The sequence below is a fragment of the Nothobranchius furzeri genome, chromosome 16, assembly GCF_043380555.1.
Source record: "Nothobranchius furzeri strain GRZ-AD chromosome 16, NfurGRZ-RIMD1, whole genome shotgun sequence".
Classification (NCBI taxonomy): Eukaryota; Metazoa; Chordata; class Actinopteri; order Cyprinodontiformes; family Nothobranchiidae; genus Nothobranchius; species Nothobranchius furzeri.
The window spans coordinates 46,718,334-46,737,111 of record NC_091756.1 but is presented as its reverse complement, the minus strand read 5'-3'; the positions used below and the strand labels follow the sequence as shown (position 1 = coordinate 46,737,111).

The window sequence follows — 18,778 nt, the reverse complement described above, 5'->3', positions numbered from 1 at the left end:
AGTGCTATTTCCCTATTCAGATATGCTAGTGAATAAAGAAAACAAAGAAACCCTCCTGACCTAATAAAACTGTAATAGCAGGTCATATGAATTTATAAATACATTACAGAAATTCAGGTTATTATGTATCCCCTTCTGCTGAAAGGCAGACTCTAATGTTTTTGCCTTTAAACAATGCACTAAATTGGTGTATAGAGGTCAAACTACCCACTAATAACCTCCATAACAAGTAGCTTATAGAGCCACTGGTAACTATAACACTTCATATGGAAGAAATGTAGCCCACTGCTCTTTACAATGTTGCGTCAGATCTTTAACGTTTGGTCTGTTTGGTTTGTGTGACACGCTAGAGGGTTTAAAAGAAATTCAGTTGAGGCTTAACCAATACACAAAAAAGGTCATGGACTTGAAGGGGTTCAGGTAAAAACATGTCTAAGTCATTAGTTCTCCACCATGAAGCTTTACAGCTGGACGGTTTTCACCAATTTCCTTTGATTTATGGTAAGACAACTTGGCTTTAGTCTAATGGTTCATAAAACCTTTATGAGTGAATGTGGAGATGAATGCAACATGAGATGAGTTATGATGATTTTAAAACTGTTATGGCCACCAGCCTGGCCATTTGGATGCAGGAGCGAGGATCACCCAGCCCCGGTGATCAGCCCGACACCGCCCCTCCTCCTCCTATCTTCCAGACTGCTGAGGAGCACAGCTGAGACGAATCCTTCTTGCGACCTACACCTGGGATAAAAAGGCTGTGCCTTCAGCAGTCTGGGAGGCAGTGCATGGGTTCTGCTGTCCTCCAGGCCTCGTTTTGTTTTAAACCCCCTTCGTTTAGATGAGTTGTAACTTCTAAAAGTTTTAACTCTGTGAGATCTCAGGATCTTTTGTTCATGTTGATAGGTAATTTTTCATTTATCCAATATTACCTTAAAGGATGACACACACAGAGAGTAGATTATTTGTAATGTCCGTGAGCGCGAATCAACATGTGAGAAACTGGCCGCAGATAACCCAGCCCCCACTCTGCTCCAGCCTCAAAGCCTCCAGCCCCCACTCTGCTCCAGCCTTCAGCTCACCAGCTCTGCATACCTGCATTCTCCACCAAAATGGTGGGTAATATTTAATCTCCATAACCCTGGAACCTGAAATAAACACACAACAACAAGGATGACATTTTACCCTGAGTCCCCAAAATAATGGAGAGTTAACGCAGGGGAAAGCCTCGGAGGAGGAACTCCCCTGTGTTCTCGGTTCGTCAGGGGCTTTATTCAAAGGATGGAGGAGAAGGCGGGGCCTTCTCAGGTTACAGAGGTACAGAGTTTTCACAATCAACATCCTTGCTCAAGCTTTCATGAACAGCCACAGTTGGCAAACACAGAGATTCATGAAGTGTTAATAACACAAAATGGGCATCTTTTAGGCCTCAAAAAGGTACAATTATAAAAATACCCAACACATGTCATCTTAGTTGACTGTGTTTTAAGGTTAACTCTGTTTTGATTTTTAGACTTTCATCAACTTCGTTGTGTTTTTAAAACACCTTCAGTTCGGTGAAACTTTTTATAAAGTTTTAACCAGGTGTTTTGTCTGTTAACTGTTAACCTTAGAGAATTTTTTGTTTAGCATTAGTTTTATAATGCTCTCCATCTGTTTGCTCACTTGTTTTGGAACCTTTTTATACAATTAAACCCATTTTAATCCACTGTCATGTTTCTTATGTTACCCCCTTCCTTCACATTTTAACAGCACATGTCGGGGTTGTAACAAAAACTGAGATTTTATTGATTATAATAGCATGTTTACTTTCTACATAGAAGACAAAGGTTGTTCAGGAAGCATGATAGTGAAGGGGCTGGGCTAAATACAGTGATAATAGTCCTACTGTGTGTGTGTGTGTGCGTGTGTGTGTGTGTGTGCGTGTGTGTGTGTGTGCGTGCGTGCGTGCGTGCGTGCGTGTGTGTGTGTGTGTGTGTGTGTGTGTGTGTGTGTGCAGAAATGAGGGTTGACTGCTCAGACGAGAAGAAGCCACAGTGTGAGATTTTATTGTTTGGGTGTGAGGCTTTATAATTTGTTTGTTCAGCTTGTTCTCGGGTTGAGGTAAAGGACCACCAGATCATTAAAGGCTTCAAAGACACAAATGTTTTTATAGTTAATGCTGAATAGTCAAACTCTAATCTGATCCCAGTAGCACTTCAGAGATCACTCCTTTTTATTCCCTCTAGTGAATTTGAATTTATCATGTAGTACTCCAGGTGGATTTCACAACACTGCTGCTGAGCACGAGGTTAAAAACACATATTTGTCAAAAATCATGGGTATATACTCGACATTATGAGGAAAAATGTTTGAAATATTATGGAAATAGGACAGATGAAACGCAGCATGTGTGGGAACAGTTGAATGCTAACAAGATTATTTTATATCAATAATAATAATAATAATAATAGTAATAATAATAATACGTTTAATTTATAGGTGACTTTCAAAACCAAAGGTCACCTCACGAAACATGATAAAACATACACAAAATAAGAATAAGATAATTTGAACAATAGAATTACAAAGAATAAACTATAAATCACAGAGTGGAGAGTTTGTGGCCTAGAGAGTGTAAGCCAGTTTGAACAGGTGAGTTTTGAGTTTGTATTTGAATGAGAGGAGGGAGTCTGTGCTTCAGATGTCAAGATGAAGTGAGTTCCAGAGCCGAGGAACAGAGCGACTGAAAGCTCTGTTTCCAACAGGAAGAACCACAAGGTGAATGGAAGAAGAAGACCTGAGGGCGCGAGATGGTACAGCAACATGAATGAGATCAGAGAGGTAAGGAGGGGCAAGACAGTGGATACATCTGTAGGTGAGAAGCAGGATTTTGAAGGAGATTCAGTGTTCAGTCGGCAGCCAGAGGAGACCCTGAAGAACAGGGCTGATGCGATCTCTGGAGGGGGTACGAGTGATGATCAATGGAGCTGCATTTTGGAGAAGTTGGAGCCGATGAAAGGATTTATGGAGGAGACCAAAAAGTAGAGTTAAAGTAAATTACAGTAATCAGTCCTAGAAGTGACTAGGCTGTGTACAAGGACGGCTGTTGCATGAGGAGTGAGAGAGAAGCGGAGTCGGCTGATGCGTAAATGAAAAAAGGCTGAGCGAATGATGTTGTTGATGTGGGCTTTGAATGATAGAGTGCTGTCAAGGATGACGCCAAGACTCTTTACATGGGGGAAGAAAGGATGGGGGAATTATCAATGTTAATTCATATGCTGGGAGATTTGTTCAGAGTGGAGTGTTTCCCTATGAGTAGAATTTCAGTTTTATTGCTGTTGAGTTTCAGGAAGTTTGATGAGAATCATGATTTTATCTCAAGGAGACAGCTGGACAGGGAGGCTGGAGGGAAGATTGCATTGGGTTGAGAGAAGATATAGATCTGGGTGTCATCTGCATAGCAGTGGAAATGTATCTTGTATTTGTAAAAGATTTGGCCAAGTGAAAGAATGTAGATGATGAATAAGAAAGGTCCAAGGACAGAGGCCTGGGGAACACCAGCAGAAACAGCAACAGGGTGAAAAGAATAGGATTAATTGAACAGACTGGAAGCGGCTAGTGAGATAGGAGGAGAACCAGGCGACAGCAGTGTGGGTGATACCAAGGGAAGCTATCCGGTTAAGAAGGGTTGTGTGAGATGGTGTCGAATGCTGCACTAAGATCAAGAAGGATGAGTAGGGAAAGAAAACCGGAGTCAGCTGCCATGAGAAGGTAATTTGTGATTTTAACAAGGGCAGTTTCTGTGCTGTGTAGAGGGCGAAAACCAGACTGGAACTGTTCAAAAAGGTTGTGATGATTGAGATGGGAGATGAGCTGAGAAGCAACAACTTTCTCAAGGATTATAGAGATGAAAGGGAGATAAGAGATTGGACAAAGTGTATTGAAGTTATTGGGATCAGAACCAGGCTTTTTTAGAATAGGTCTTATTATTTTTCATAATAAAGGTCCGAAAAGTTAGCAATCAATTTAACAATCAATCTAGACAAACTGTAACAGTAGCGAAACATTTTTCTCTTAAAGTTGGTGCAGCCACACTCAATTGTAGCCTCATCAGGTCTACCACTGGCTCAGCCAAGTTTAGGCTGGACCAATCACAGTGCTCTATCTTTGAATGTTTGGGAGGCTAAGCATCAGAGTTGCAAAGGAGTAAAACAAAAAAGATGGTGGCAGCTCAGGAACAAGCTTGTTTGAAACAGCTTTGGCATCAACTCTGGATGATTTAGGCTTGAGCCTTTCTTTGACTTGAGTGGACTGAGGTTCTCCTACTACTTCTTTGATCCTGTGTGGCGGACTGTTGACTGATTTTCATCTCTATAAATATGCCACAATATTGCTCTGATTGGTCCTAGTGCTGTCCAGTTTCGTGTGGAGACAGTTTGAAAGACAATCGTAAGTTCTGCCCCACAACCAAGCTCTGTCTATAGATCGTGAGTGACCATCTTATATTTTCACATATATAGGATAGCTTACCAGGCTAAGATTTCCCAGCAGTCAACAGATGCAGCCTTTGCTCTTGACTAATTTTTTCACTTATTTCAGTTAACAGTGTCTTAAAATGAAATCGTTTATAAACTGACACATAGCCTATTTGTGTCCATTTATATATACACATAAGATATGATAACAGTCAAAACACTATTTATTTTGATTCAACCTTTTCCGCATTCAAACCAAAAAGACCTAATCATCACATAAAAATTCACTGACACTTAAAGGGGCCATATCATGGAAAATCCACTTTTGGAGCTTTTTACCACGTTATATTGTCATTTCAACATGAGAAATACCCTCAAACCTGTTTTTGGCCGCATTCATGCATTTTCATGTCTCAGCTTCAATTTGGTCGATGTAAAGGTTTATCCTGCAAACGACAGAAAGTAGCCCACTTACGTCACCCGGGATTTCTCCTCCCCCTGAACCTGGTCTGGTCATGGTTTTGAAACCTGGATCTTGATATTCTGACAAATTACTCCAGCATTGGTGACAAAAGACTTCTGTACAAACCATGCATCCTGTCTACAAAGATGCTCGTAATGACACGCTCAGGATGTGTGTGTTAAGCAATAACTGTTTTGTAAAAAAAACTTGGTAGCCCAGTAGTTAAGAGTGCTGGGCTCTCTCTCTCTCTATATATATATATGTATATACATAAAGTTTTGCACAGGTTTGCCTCACGGTTGTGGCGGTAAGTTTTTTTTCTTCTAGTTTCTATTTTCATTTGGCGCGGGCGTGGGCAGGTATTTCCAGGTATAAAATCAGGCTGACAAAAGTAACTCACACTTAAAGAGCAAGTCACCCCCAAATCAACTTTTTCTTGCTGATAAACTATATAAATGAGTGTCTAATCGTGCTGTAGACATGTGTAGTCTTAGTTAAAATTTAAACATTCAGCCTGAAACCATGTGCCATTGTCAGGTAAAAACTCTGCACTGCATTTGAATTTAAATCTGCCATCACTATTGGCTAAGAGGTACACTATGACGTTGGTTGGTACATTGTGATGTCACAATGTCATTGTGAGCCTATGTGTGTATTTCTTAGCGGCTCTGCCCTCTTGGTCTGCCAGGCAACAGCATTTGTTGCATTTTCCAAACAGGAAGTGGGGGTGGAGTAAGACTCTGGTAGGGGGTAAATTGCTATTTAACTCATTCACTGCCAGCCGTTTCCTGATCACTAACGGCCTTCGCTGCCAGCCTTTCTCACTGTTTTTACTGTTTTTTAAGAGTCACAGAATGTTGCGCGCTAGCATGATGTTGATGCCAAAACAACCAAAACAAAGAGGAGACTCACCTCTTACATCAGGAAGAAGCCGCGTGTTTCGAGCGTTATCCGTTCTTTCATAATCCGTTGTCGAATTGTGATCGGCAGACGCTTTTCCGGTTCGCGCCTCACTTTTTTACAGGAACGGCCCAAAACGATCTCCAAACACATGGATATGTTGCTTCCTGATCATGTGATCTGTGACGGATACGGATGAAGTTCGGCTTCAGGGCTGAGATGTTTGTTCTCTCAGCGCAGGGGCTCGTTCCGATGCTCAAACAGTAAAAAAATGCAAATGACAACTTTAGTCGTCATTGGCAGTAAATGAGTTAAGATAAATGACATCTCATTAGTGCCGACGGTAATGTTTAATTCTTATCATTTACTCTGCCTACATTTGCTCTAAAAGATTTAAAATAGCATGATCTGGCCCCTTTAAAATATTTCTAAATTCTATTATTTGCTATCAAATCCTCTCAGAACCCTTTTTTCAAAGGCCGTTTTAAGTGTAGCCCACCAGACGGGGCATGCTGGGAAATACTTTACGGATGCTCATGCACTTCTCCTGATCCAGGAAAAGTGAGTTGGCCTTAATGGATAGGTCATGCTCCAGGGCTACTTTAGTCTTCACCAGATTCTGCAGAGTGTTTTCTGCCTCCATCAGCCTCTCTTGGAGCTTGTGGATGGTGTCCTCGATCTCTCTCACTTCACTCACAAGTCTGAAGAATTAAAGAAAAAGTGAAATCGCTCATTTGGGGTATTTCAAGTTTTTTGCAAATCAAACCACAGGGTTTTATGATTTTAGTAGCACTTTCATACCGCACATATTTGAAGATGGATAATTAATGTTTACATTTCTCACTCTTTGGGCTTTTTATTTTCCATCCATGTTGGGAAACCTTTCCCATTTACCTGTGGTGTGGGTTGTCCCTGCAGAGCTCTACATTAGGTCGGCGTGTTCTCTCCTCCAGTCGGGTTTGGGCCACTTTTAGTGGACTCTCCTTATCCCTTAAGGCCTTTTTCAGAGACTCAATCAGCATCTCTGTCTGGAAGATCTCCTGCAGAGTCTGGTATGATAAAACAACAAGCTTGAACTTTTAGACAAACATTCATAAAATATTTTATGGCAGCGAAGTTTTGCTGAAATTAGAAATCAAATACTCTCTGGTACAAATAGGTGACGATTAAAGGAGAAGTGGCCTAAACAATGTTCTCATCCATGAAAGAGAACTGACCAGAGTCTTCTTCTGTCTAAACCTTTTGGTTGTAACTGAATTACAAGAAATCGCTACTTTTAACAGCTGAGAGAAAATTAGGTTTATGAAAAGCACTGTGCTCTATATTACAACTGCCTTAAAGTCAATTAGCATCATCACAGAACAGAAGGAGTCATTGTTCACCACAGCACAATCATTGAGCGATGCACCAATGCTAGTTTAACTCTAATGTTTTTACACTGCCTGATGGAAAGAACAGTTTCCCCACAGCAAATGTGAAAACATGCCCCACTTGGTAGTTTTGCATTAGATCCAGGATTTGTCTGAAGGAAAGTCAAATAATACAATCTGCAATTTTTTTAACTTATAATGGGAATTTTTGACGTACTGAAGCTAATTTACCAGTTCAGTCTTTTTCCCATTTTTTCTTTTCAAAAACTTCTTTGTAAAAAAACATGTCCAACTGTTCACATCGCTCCAATAAGATGTTTGTGGTCATTGTGTAAAAGACGTGAAGACCTTGGCCAGGTGGGACTGCAGGTTGCTCTTGGCGTCAGCAGTTTCAGACACACGGCTGGTGAAAGCAACATTGACGCTGTTGAACTGGTTCCACATTTCATGGGATGTGGTGTTCAGGAGGATTTCAATCTCATCCCTGAGCTTGTGGGAGGCTGCTCGCTCGCTCTGGGAGAGCAGGATGTTGTCATCTGTGAACTTGGACCACGAGTCTGGCAGAGAAACTCTGAAAAGAACAAAAACTAATTCAAGCTTGTTTAAAATATATTCAGTTTCAAATTTAGCCATCCAGCGTTTTATTGTATGAAGAAAACTTTCTGAGCTGTTTTAACCATTCTGATCAAATGAAATGTAAAATCATCTCTTTAATGCTTTTGTACAAACTACATACTGTATCAAATGCACTAAAACATTTAATGTTGGTTAAAAACATGTTTTTTTAGACATTGCAATAGTCAGGTTATGTTTTCCTGCAGTGCTTTGAAAGGTTTTCACTTCATACTAACTTACAGAAAACTCAAAAAATTAGAACATTGAGAAAAAGTTCATTTATGTCAGCAATTCAACTTAAAGGGTGAAACTAACATATGACATTACTTTTAGCTGTACAAGTTAACCCTCTCGAGGCCAGCGTTGCAGATCTGCAACGTTAAAACCTACCTACCTGGTTACTCCACATATGTATTTCATGAGCATTTTTTAACTCAGAAGTACCCCTGAAGGACTTAGTTGTTCATCCTTTTCTCAGAACTTATTTCGAGCTTGAGAGGGTTAATGGCAATTTGGCCCAGGGGTCCTAAATACAAATTTCTACTCATTAACTATTTAAATGAAACACTGGTAAATTCTTAAATATTAATCTAGAGTCACCTGTATAGTGGATTGTCAACCTATGGATGTTAAAATACAGGAATCATATTTTCTTCATGCATATTTAAAAAAATGTAAAGCTGGAAGATTTTGCTTAATTAGAGACAGAAGAACAGAGATTAGAGATTAAACATGTTGGCCTTGATTAGTGAGCTAGAATGAAGAGCTGGAGGCAGACTGGGTATATCTTAATAAACTGATCACATAAAATTATGTTAGAAAGTCAAGGACTTCATTCATACCCTGCTAATCCTGGACAAGCCCCCATTCTGGGGATTAAATAATGGCATGTTGATGATTTACCGTTTCCAGATTTCAAACAGCCATGAGAATGCTATTTTCTATGACCTACTTAATTATAGGATTTGTTCTATAAATTGAGGAATTTATTTTATATTCAAAAAGGGCTTCAACAAAAACATCTAAGTTAATGTTTTTTGTGGTAAAATTGGCTAAAATTCACAGAAATGGATCACCTCTTTACAGCAGATGATGGATTATGTTCTTGCCCCAGCTGCCTTTGCACATACTTATTTGTGTACTTACGAATGGTCTAGCCTGTCAATCCCCCTGTAATAGCCAATCCCGTCTGATGTGTTCCTCAAATGGTGACACCTGTCATCGATCCTCTGAGCTGTCACTTTGTCACTCAAGTCTTTTTCCAGCTCGTGCAGCGCTGCTCGGTTTGACCTGAAGACAGCCTCAAAGAAAAATAAACATGAATACCATCAAAACTTCAGTTGTAAACACCAGCTTGCAATTGCTACCAACTTGGTGTTTAATTAGTCAGACTTACGCCAGCTGTGCAATGGCTCTGTCTTGATGGCGCCTCATCCTCTCCTGACATGACTTTATAACTTCTACTTCCTTGTTATGGCATAATTAGAAAGCAGTTGTCAGCTTATATCTGCAGCCAGGTTTAGGTCACATGTTGAACAGTTACTATTATGATTTTACCTTTATTAAGTCTTTCTCTACATCATCGTGCACCAGATCGATGGACATCCTCTTCTCTCTGTGGTACAAACACTCTTGAGACACCTATTGATGAAATGATTGTGAGTAGGAGAACTTGGTGTGACATTATTGAGATAAAATCAGCATCAACATTTTCTTTCAGCGCTAACAGAGATGGTGACCAATTTGAAAATCGGACAACTGGATTGTTGGCATGTAATGTATCCTTTACATAAAGCATGCTGTGCATGTGTGCATGTTGCAATGGGTCAGCTGTATTCTCCAGTTTCAGTTGCTTGGACAAGTCTCCAAGAAAACTCTGTCACCTGATATTAGTACATCAAGGTGTCCATTCCATCAGATTGTTAGCTAGATCAGGTTGATGCACCCAGTGTGACACTAATGATCACTGGTATTAGGTGACCTTAATAAAAGTTTGATTCAAAAGGAGAAGAGACGCTGGGTACACCTTTTCCCTCTGCAACAGGATTAACACATTTTAGTGGTTGTTCTGCTGACTTGACCAATCTGTTTGGATCTCAAGACTTCATCTCAAAATTGAAATATTCACAAAAGATGATGACTCAAGCTAGCACACTCATAATATTGTCTTTCTTACCTGAAGGGGTCCCTCAGTCTCAGCTAAGGCTCTCTCCAGCCTCCTCTTGACCTCAGTGAGTGCTCCTATCTCTGTCACCATATTGTCAATTTCATGATTCAGCTCAGACTTCCAAAAATTTATGTCATTGACCCTCTCTGCAATGTTCTTGCTGGTATTTTCCTGTGTCCGTCTGGTGAGCTGCTCTCTATCTTGCATCAGCCTAATGGTATCTTTCCTCAGTCGTTCTGCACTTTTCCTGGAGGACTCTGACTCCCGGTAATTGCTGTGGTTGGACTTGTACCAGTCATCTGGAGTGTACCGGGTCATTAGTGCACTCCTGTTGGAAGGGTACAATGCAGTCTTGGCTCGAACTAGATCGAAATGGTCACGTTGTGTAGATGAGGTCAAGGGGGGAGCGATGCTGCTCTTGTAATAGCTGTTGGTTCTCCACAGATTGGCACTGGGATTCATTATCAAGGCTGGCTGAGTGTTGCGATAGCTGGATGCCATAGTGGAGATGGCAGGGAGGAAGTGGCTGGTTTTTGGCCGAGTATACGTGGCTGACAGAGTAGATCCAAAAAGCTCCATTTGTGACTTGACTCAATCTCTGTCTTAGTGTCTGAGTCCAACAAAACAAAATTGAGCTGTAATTCCCGCATAATCTGAATGTTCTTCACAGTTTTTACCTATTCATGACATCTCCTCAGATCATAGACAGTCTATTCTCAAAGGTTAACTGCATATAGTGAAACTGGGAAAATCCAAATTACAAGTGAAACTCCAAAAATTACAATATTGTATAAAACTTCGATTCATCTAAGTAATTTCACCTAAAAGGTGAAAGTAAAATTTGAGACGGACTCATTACAAAAAAAGCCAGATACTTCAGCCTGTTATAACAGTGATAATTATAGCTTACATCTCATGAAAACACCACATTCAAAAGCTCAGACGATTAGAATATTGTGAAAAGGTTCAATATTCTAGCCTCAATGTGTCACACTCTGATGAGCTAATGAAACAGGAACACCTGCAAAGGGTGCCTAAGCCTTTAGATGGTCTCTCAGTTTCAGCTGAATTACTGAAATAAATTGACTTTTGCACCATACTCAAATTCTCTCAGTTTCACATGTATTCGAGTCAACAGGTGATGGGATCAAAACAAAGACATTACTTACCAAGGTGAGATTGTGTCCTTTGATTAACAGTGACTGGCCTCGGCTGAGCTGGGTATACCTGAGAATGAATCCAAGAACACAGTAAAGGTGAACCAACATGCATAATAGATAAACAAGTTTGCAAGTCATTGATTCAGCTAGCCAATCATGTTTCAGGGTCCTGGACTGCAGGAGCTGTCCAAGATTTCTGTTGACACGGAAGCAGTTGCCATTGGTTACTGCAACACTATGCCAAGGATTTGCAGATTAATGGCCACCAGATGTGTTTTATTTTTTTTTTGTTGCCTTTTGTTAAACCTTTAGCGTCAAAAACTGCTGCTGCATTGTGCTTAGGACAGCTTGATGCATGCTTGATGGTCCTTTGCAACCCAAATTCAATAAATCTGACAAACATTTGTAGTGCAAATTCATTTATGAAGCCATCATAAACCTCTTAACAACACACAATGAAGTATCCATAATAATTGTAAATTAGAATATTTGAATTTGAAATCTAAGTTTTTATCTTGTGAGAACAGCAGGGTAGTTGGTTTACATGCAGCATCAGGTGGCTCTCTGTCACTCTGAGAATCTAGCTGTCTGTATGGATTACAGTCACCTGTTTAATGATTCATGACACCGGAAGATTGCACACAAACCTCTGTAGCACAGAATAATAATCTGTGTTGTGTTGCCTGCCAGAGCAAGTAAGGATCATTTACGTTAATCAGTTCTGAGGAGGCGGGACTAGACAGACGATAGCTCCACTAAGAGAAACAGGTAAAGCTGTTGTCAGGAGTTACACATCTGGAACTCATTTATATTGCGACCAGATTACAATACATTTTGTTTAAGGGTGATATAGCGGTAAAGTGCTTTTCCCTCTTGGAACTATTTCAGTATGCTTCTGGCTCAGCTAGAGCCGGCTGCTTTTTAATTTATTTGTATAGCTATCTCTCTCTTTTTTGTTCATTTTCAGCCTTTTATTCTTTATGTTGCATTCTTCGTTGCTCCTGTTGTGAATGTAATTGCTGCTCTGACAACAAAATCTCCCCACTGAGGGACAATAAAGGACTTATCTTTTCTTTTCTTTTCTTTTCTATTCTTTTCTTTTCTTTTCTTTTCTTTTCTATTCTATTCTATTCTATTCTTACAACTTTTTCTGTGCTGCACACAATGAAAAATATCCAATAATATGGAAGTTCATCTCAGGGAGCGACAAAAATTAAAATGAAACCATTCTAATATTCTGAAATATATACAATCAGATTCATGATTTTGTTGCATCATTATAAATGAAACTTTTTCTCCATATCAGAACGTTTCAATTCACAGCAGATGGGAGAATGGATGGATGGATGGATGGATGGATGGATGGATGGATGGATGGATGGATGGACGGACGGATGGACGGACGGATGGATATAAACTATGATTTTGCAGATACACAGTTGGGCTTACATACAGGAATGATTAAAGAAAGACAGTGGTAAACCATTTTAAAATAGTGGGTCACTAAAATTCATTAGTTTTATTTCATCATTAATTTGTAAATTTTATTTTCTTTTTCAGATAATGACTAGTTCTGAATGTGGTTTTCATTTGGAGAAATCCTACTAAAATGATAAATGAATTATAATAAATTCACAAGAAATAGTTTTGAACAGTCCACGTACTAAATGGTAAAAGCTCTCCAAATGAGATAAATCAAACTAAACTCCATCTATTTTAACACTTAAACCTAACACAGTATTATCTCAGACTGGTTTGTGTTTTAGTTGCAGTTGTCTGCGGTTTTGGTTTTGTTTGTACAGCCTTTAATCGGAGTATTTTTGTTTTGATAAATATGTGTTCTATAGGATACACTGACACGTTTGGCTCTGCCCCTGACGCCCCTGGCATCTCTTAACATGGTGATGTTTCAGAAGGCCACGCCACACATGCCTCTGCTGCCCTGAACTCACCTGCTATAAATACGTTTCAGAGAGCAGAAAAAGACAACCCTCGTATGAAATTCTTCCCCGTACATAGAGCCGCAAGTGTCAGCTTGAAAAGTGATTCCTGTTCGATCTCCCCGCTGGCCTGAGAAGCCTATATATACTCCTGTCAGGTGACTCAAGACGCTCTGTTGTGAGTTAGTAAAAATGTGAGTGGGAGCGAGTGTGCTGTCTACACTTCACACAGGGTTAAAATTCCAGAAAGACAAAAAGTTTTAAGATGAAATATTGGTCTGAAGGTAACAGCATCTCAGTAATCCTCTAATTTTAGGGTTGGATTAAAATGGACTCTGACAGCAAAATAATGTAATTAGTTATTTAGGTTGTGTTGTTTGGCAGAAATGTATTTGGTCTGCAGAGTTTTTCTCTTCATGACTTTAATAAAATAGGCGAACATTCATGTTTGGACTAAACAGGTTATCTTATATAATAATACCTTCATAACATCAACATATAGAACACAACGTAAATGATGTATGTCTCAGGAAATGATAACATGGATCCATTTTCCACAGCTTAAAGCCATACTTTGCTGCTGTTTCATATTTTAAAATAATTTTCTTGAGCCAGTTTGTGCTAAAATGACCAAATGAAATGTCCCTCAGACCCCACCGCCCCCTGTGGCTAGAACACCATGTTTGCAACTTCAGAGTGGCAGTCCGGTCTGTTGGACTTACACACTTCACACGTGAAAAAAAATTGAGCTGACATACCTGGTGCTGCAGTCTACTTCCTGTCCATGATCACAGCTGATTCGTTTAATTTAGGGATGAATTACTCCTGTAGATACTAATGAAGACTGGGAGAAGTTTCAGTTGTTAGAATAAGGTGTTAAAAAGACGAACATACAGCAAGGAGTTACGTTTTGCTTTTGGTTCTACTCAACAGACATTAGGGGGTGCCAAAAGCAAACCAAAACTGCCTAGTGTCCCTTTGACCAATTCTGGATTGCAAAAGCAACAAATCAGAGTGAAATCCAGACTTCCCTCTCGTCTGCAAGTCATCCCAGTTTTTTCTAATGTATTCCAAGGTTTTCCAAAGCCAGAACAGATGTCTTTTCAGCCACTTCCAGGTCATCCCCTAGAGGAGTGTCCAGAAAACCTTCAGAAGGAGCATTTTAATCCAGTGCTCACGTTACCTTGGTTACCTCCTTTTGATTGCGCCCAGTGCAATCTGAAGATCACGACTCAAAGACACCAACAGAACCACATCATCTGCAAAAGGCAGAGGTGAGGTTCCCAAACCAGAATCCCTCTATTGCAGGACCTTCCTTTTGGATTCTGTCCATGAAGATCACGTACTGGATCAGAAACAATCAGGTGGAGTCCAGCCTGCTGTGGGAATAAAGTGAATTACATACACAGAGTGAGATAGCCTTCACTTTGCACATTGGCACTGAAGTAAACTTCATTAATAACAAAAATGTGCTTTTGAAGCTTGGTTCTGCTCCCACATAGAGCATGCTTTAACATCAGACACATTGTTATACTCTGGGTCAAAAGACCTTAAACTTTCAACAGATCTATGATTTCATCCTTTGTGAAGTACTCACTCATCCCAAGGCTATACCTTCAATTCAGTTTTAACTACTGGCCTTTAGCTTGTCAGTTAAGAATAAGCCAGAGTTCAGACCCTCCCCTTCCTGTTAAGTTTCCTTCTCAATCTAGCCCTCCATCATGCCCAGAGCTTCCTCTTTACCAGACAGTCATCAATTCAAGCACCAACCTTTTCCCTTTGAACCTTTGAATTAAACAAACTCAAACTGCTGCTGTCTTTTTGTCCCTTACTGAGACCATCATCACGGCATCGGTTTTCTCTCATGAATTGTACATGGAGTTGTCGATGAGGAGGGTGGCCACACCTGGAGAGGAACACTGGAGAGGAAATGAGCTGGTAAATCTGATGACAGAATTTGAGATCCCCTGCTGAGGTAACAAAGCATCCAGATGGTAAAATCAGAGCCTTATGGGCTCGTCTGAGCTGGAGTCAACTCCTCTCCTTATCCTGTTTTTACAATCTTCCTCACTGAGGTCCAAACATGTTTGCTGAATTAAAAGCAGTTGTAGTTTTAAATTCTGCTTGACCATCTTCTATTGTATTCCCAAGGACAGCTGACGCGGTACATGTAAGGGGAGAATGCTGCGTAGCAGTAGAGACACTTAAGATGCTTACATGTCTCGAGCTAGTATGAGTGCAGGTTGCATGGCAACTAAATTGCATGTTTGTACTTGAGGGCTGCAGGATTCATGGAAAAGCCAATGAGACACAATGTGCTCTAAGAGCTGCATTATATTACCTACACAAAGCAGGCAAATGGATGCCATATTCGATACTGAGAGGAAGCGGATATCGTCAGACTGTCAGGCAGCATTTGATGCATTCAAGGCCTCTTTGTTAGTCAGCTCTGATTGTTTATGCACATGCAGTCATCAGCTAAAGACTCAGAGATTTTGCTTTTCAGAGTCGTGTTTGCTTTAGGGGCAGCAGTGGCTAAAGAGCAAGTTCGATCCCGGCTCCCGACTGAGACTTCTGCTGTTGTGCCCACGGGCTGGACACTTAACCCACAATGCCTGATGGTGGTGGTCAGAGGGACCGGTGGCGCCTGTGCTCGGCAGCCTCACCTACCAGTGCGCCCCGGGGCAGCTGTGGCCACATTGTAGCTCATCACCGCCAGCGTGTGAATGGATGAATGATACACTGTGGTGTAAAGCACTTTGAAGTCCTCTGATCCTGAAAGGCACTAAGCACAGATCGTTAATCATTTACCTGTTGGTAAAACTTTTGGGCTGTTTAGTTTTTAAAAGCTGGGTAGAAGAATTTTCACTGCTTGTCACTCATTAGGGGTTGAGCCTGATTTGTACCTCTCCGTCTGTGTGGGCACATTGCAAAAAGCCAGTATGTGCTAGTGCAATGGCTCTGTGACAGGCCAACAGAGCATGACGAAGACATGCCTAACGTTTTAACTATCTGTCAAAAGTCATGGAGACCACAAGCTTGTGATTGGTCAGGACTCAGCTTTCTTTAATTTTGTCAACAGCTCCCCAAAAAAAGATATTTAGCAGCAGACACGGAACATATTGACGAACGCCTCATGGAAAAGTCTGAAAATACAAATGTTTATTCTGCCGTGACTGAAGGAGTACAAAGAAACGGAGCAAGTGTTTTATATGTGGACGGAAAGAAGAGAAACATGGGTTTGGAGGTGGCGACTGAGTGACGAGCTGGAGGAGAATGAGGGACAAATTCATCATTCATTCATTCATGTTAAAAGTCTCTGAAATACATTAAAACAATGTAAACACAATAGTAAGTACACTATCTTGGACCAGATTTGTAACTGTAATGGTGGCAGGATACCCCAGAAAAGCACTATGCCCTCTGTTGTCCAGGCGAGGAATTGCTTTGTAACACTCCTCAGGTGATGGAGACGTCTAAATGTCTCCATCAATGTGTTCTGGCAGAGAACGATACATCAGGCTTTAGTGGGTAAATCTATGTACCTCAGTTTCAAAAGGAAAAAAAATCTAACAAATGTGCAAAATATACATCAAAACCATCGACATATAAATATTGGACAATGGGTTTCCATAGGCTCCAATAATACGTTTTTGTGCTAAAATGGGAGGTGGCCACCACCGCCATTTTGACCATGTCACAGGTTCCGTCAAGCCCAGACAATTCCACAAAAGGGAAGAGAGGTGGAGCTGAGGGTGGGGCTGTAAGGCTGGGATCAACTGACGACACCCGGTCGAACTAGCTACAAGGTAACCTGAAGCTAACCCAAAGCTAATGCAGAGGTGGGAGCTAAGCTAACGGAGGTAGCAACCTAGCTACAACCGGAGTTAACTGTGCACAACACCAGAGCTTCTGGGTCAGAGATACGCCAGGTTGACCACTGGGTAAAACTGGGTGGAACACAGAGGTCTCCGATAGCTCCACAAGCCGGCAGCCGCACAGCAGACAAGCGCTGCTGCGATCTGAGATGCGCAGAGCTGCCGCTGGGGAGAACCAGGTGGAAAGGTTTCCATCCCAGAGCTCCACAAGTTGGCAGCTCGCGCAGCAGACAGAAGCCGTGATCAGACAGAGATGCGCCGAGCTGCAGGGAGGGGAGAAGAGTTGCACAAGCTGATAGTCAGAACCCAGCTCCACCAACATGTTATATTTCAACCCATTTTCTAAAGTGCAGCATTATGTTAAATGCACTGGGTTTTACCCTATTACATTTAAATTTCATGGTTAAACAGTACATGTTAAAATCTAAGCTCAGCTCGGCAGTGACCTAAAATTCATAAATATAATTTTACTTACCGAAAAAAATGAAGTGGAGACTCCTTGGATGCTCTATTATTGCAGTTAATGCCACAGCAAGTTATTTTGTCCAACAATTGCACAAATAATATCCAAAAAAGAATACACAAACACAGAGACTCAAAATCCCGGAACAGTTTCCAGGCCAGACCGAGGCTCTATTGAGGCCTTTCCACGGAGCTAGCTCTGTGGTCACGTGGGTCTGATGCTCATTAATTATACAGAATTTTAGGCTTTTAATACACTTAAACAGAAGAGTGAGAAAAAAATTCACCCCCCTCAGAGTTGTCATGAGTGTAAACTAGATCATTTAAACAAAAAACATGTTTTGGTACCAGGCTGTAAACATGTTTATTTCTGCTGTGAAATTGGTATTTTTAACATGGGAGTCAATAGGGATTTGCTCGCTTCTGACAGCAGCCCCCAGTGGATGAGGGTGGAACTGCAACTTTTGGTACTTCCGCGTTGGACTCAATTTTTCACCCACATTGTGGGGGTTTGATCAAACGTGTGGTTCACTGATGATTAGTGTGCTACTACTTTTGGCAGCAGAAGCAGAGACTGCCTCATATCCCCTTTATACCACCACCAGGACATGATTGCACATTACTGCCATGGTCTGACCACTTATAAACAACCTAAGGCTCCCAGATGCCGTCACGGCGTTGCGGCAAATTGGCAGCATTGTTTTCTAAAAGTGGCTATTTTGTATTGTATCACCAGCTGTGCTTCTCGTTAGGACTTTCTAATTCCTTTTCCAGTTTCCATATTTTATTACATTTTATCTCAGAAAATTCTCTTCAAGTTCATTTAAACATCTCTTACCCCTCCCACTGTCTTTATGCGTGACCCCACGAGGAAAGTTGACCATTGAGCAGGATTGATGGTTTATCCCTTGAGGTCCACGTGACAGGGGCGAGGTGGTGCTCACTCCTCACCCCTGCCACATGGACCCAAGGGATAAACCATCAATCCTACTCAATGGTAAACTTTCCTTGCAGGGTAACACCCATTAGGACAGTGGGAGGGTTACATGAGCAACTGTAAACACCTGAGCAATCATTGGAGCCTTCTGCTGCTTGTGGTTGAAGATATTTTTTTTCTAACAGATCTAAAAAGTTTCTCACACCAACTGTTGTCTTGAGGTTTACATTTTTGCCTGAATTTCTGTCTTAACATTTGCTGTCAGAACAAAGAGCCATAACAAGCCAATATCCGTTACCACGGTGACCCCATTGAGCCACTGGCAGCAGCTATGACATTTCTTTCCATCTTTAATCTCTTTGCACTTTTTACACAACATAAAGACATTTTAGTTTACTGGCTTAAATTTTTACCAAGTTGATGAATTTTGAG

The 18,778-nt window shown here is 40.9% G+C and overlaps 1 protein-coding gene across 1 annotated transcript; it reads right to left on the bottom strand.

The window, feature by feature from the left end:
- Positions 1 to 807: 807 nt before the first annotated feature.
- tekt3 (tektin 3) lies at positions 808 to 18,262 on the bottom strand. The gene is made up of 8 exons (XM_054749326.2): positions 11,139 to 18,262; positions 9,979 to 10,579; positions 9,360 to 9,443; positions 9,199 to 9,269; positions 8,949 to 9,092; positions 7,536 to 7,758; positions 6,712 to 6,866; positions 808 to 6,518 (listed from the first exon to the last, which is right to left on the bottom strand). The coding sequence occupies exons 2-8, from the start codon at positions 10,546 to 10,548 to the stop codon at positions 6,302 to 6,304; spliced, it is 1,464 nt and encodes a 487-aa protein (XP_054605301.1). The 5' UTR covers positions 10,549 to 10,579; positions 11,139 to 18,262; the 3' UTR covers positions 808 to 6,301.
- Between the last annotated feature and the right edge of the window lie 516 nt (positions 18,263 to 18,778).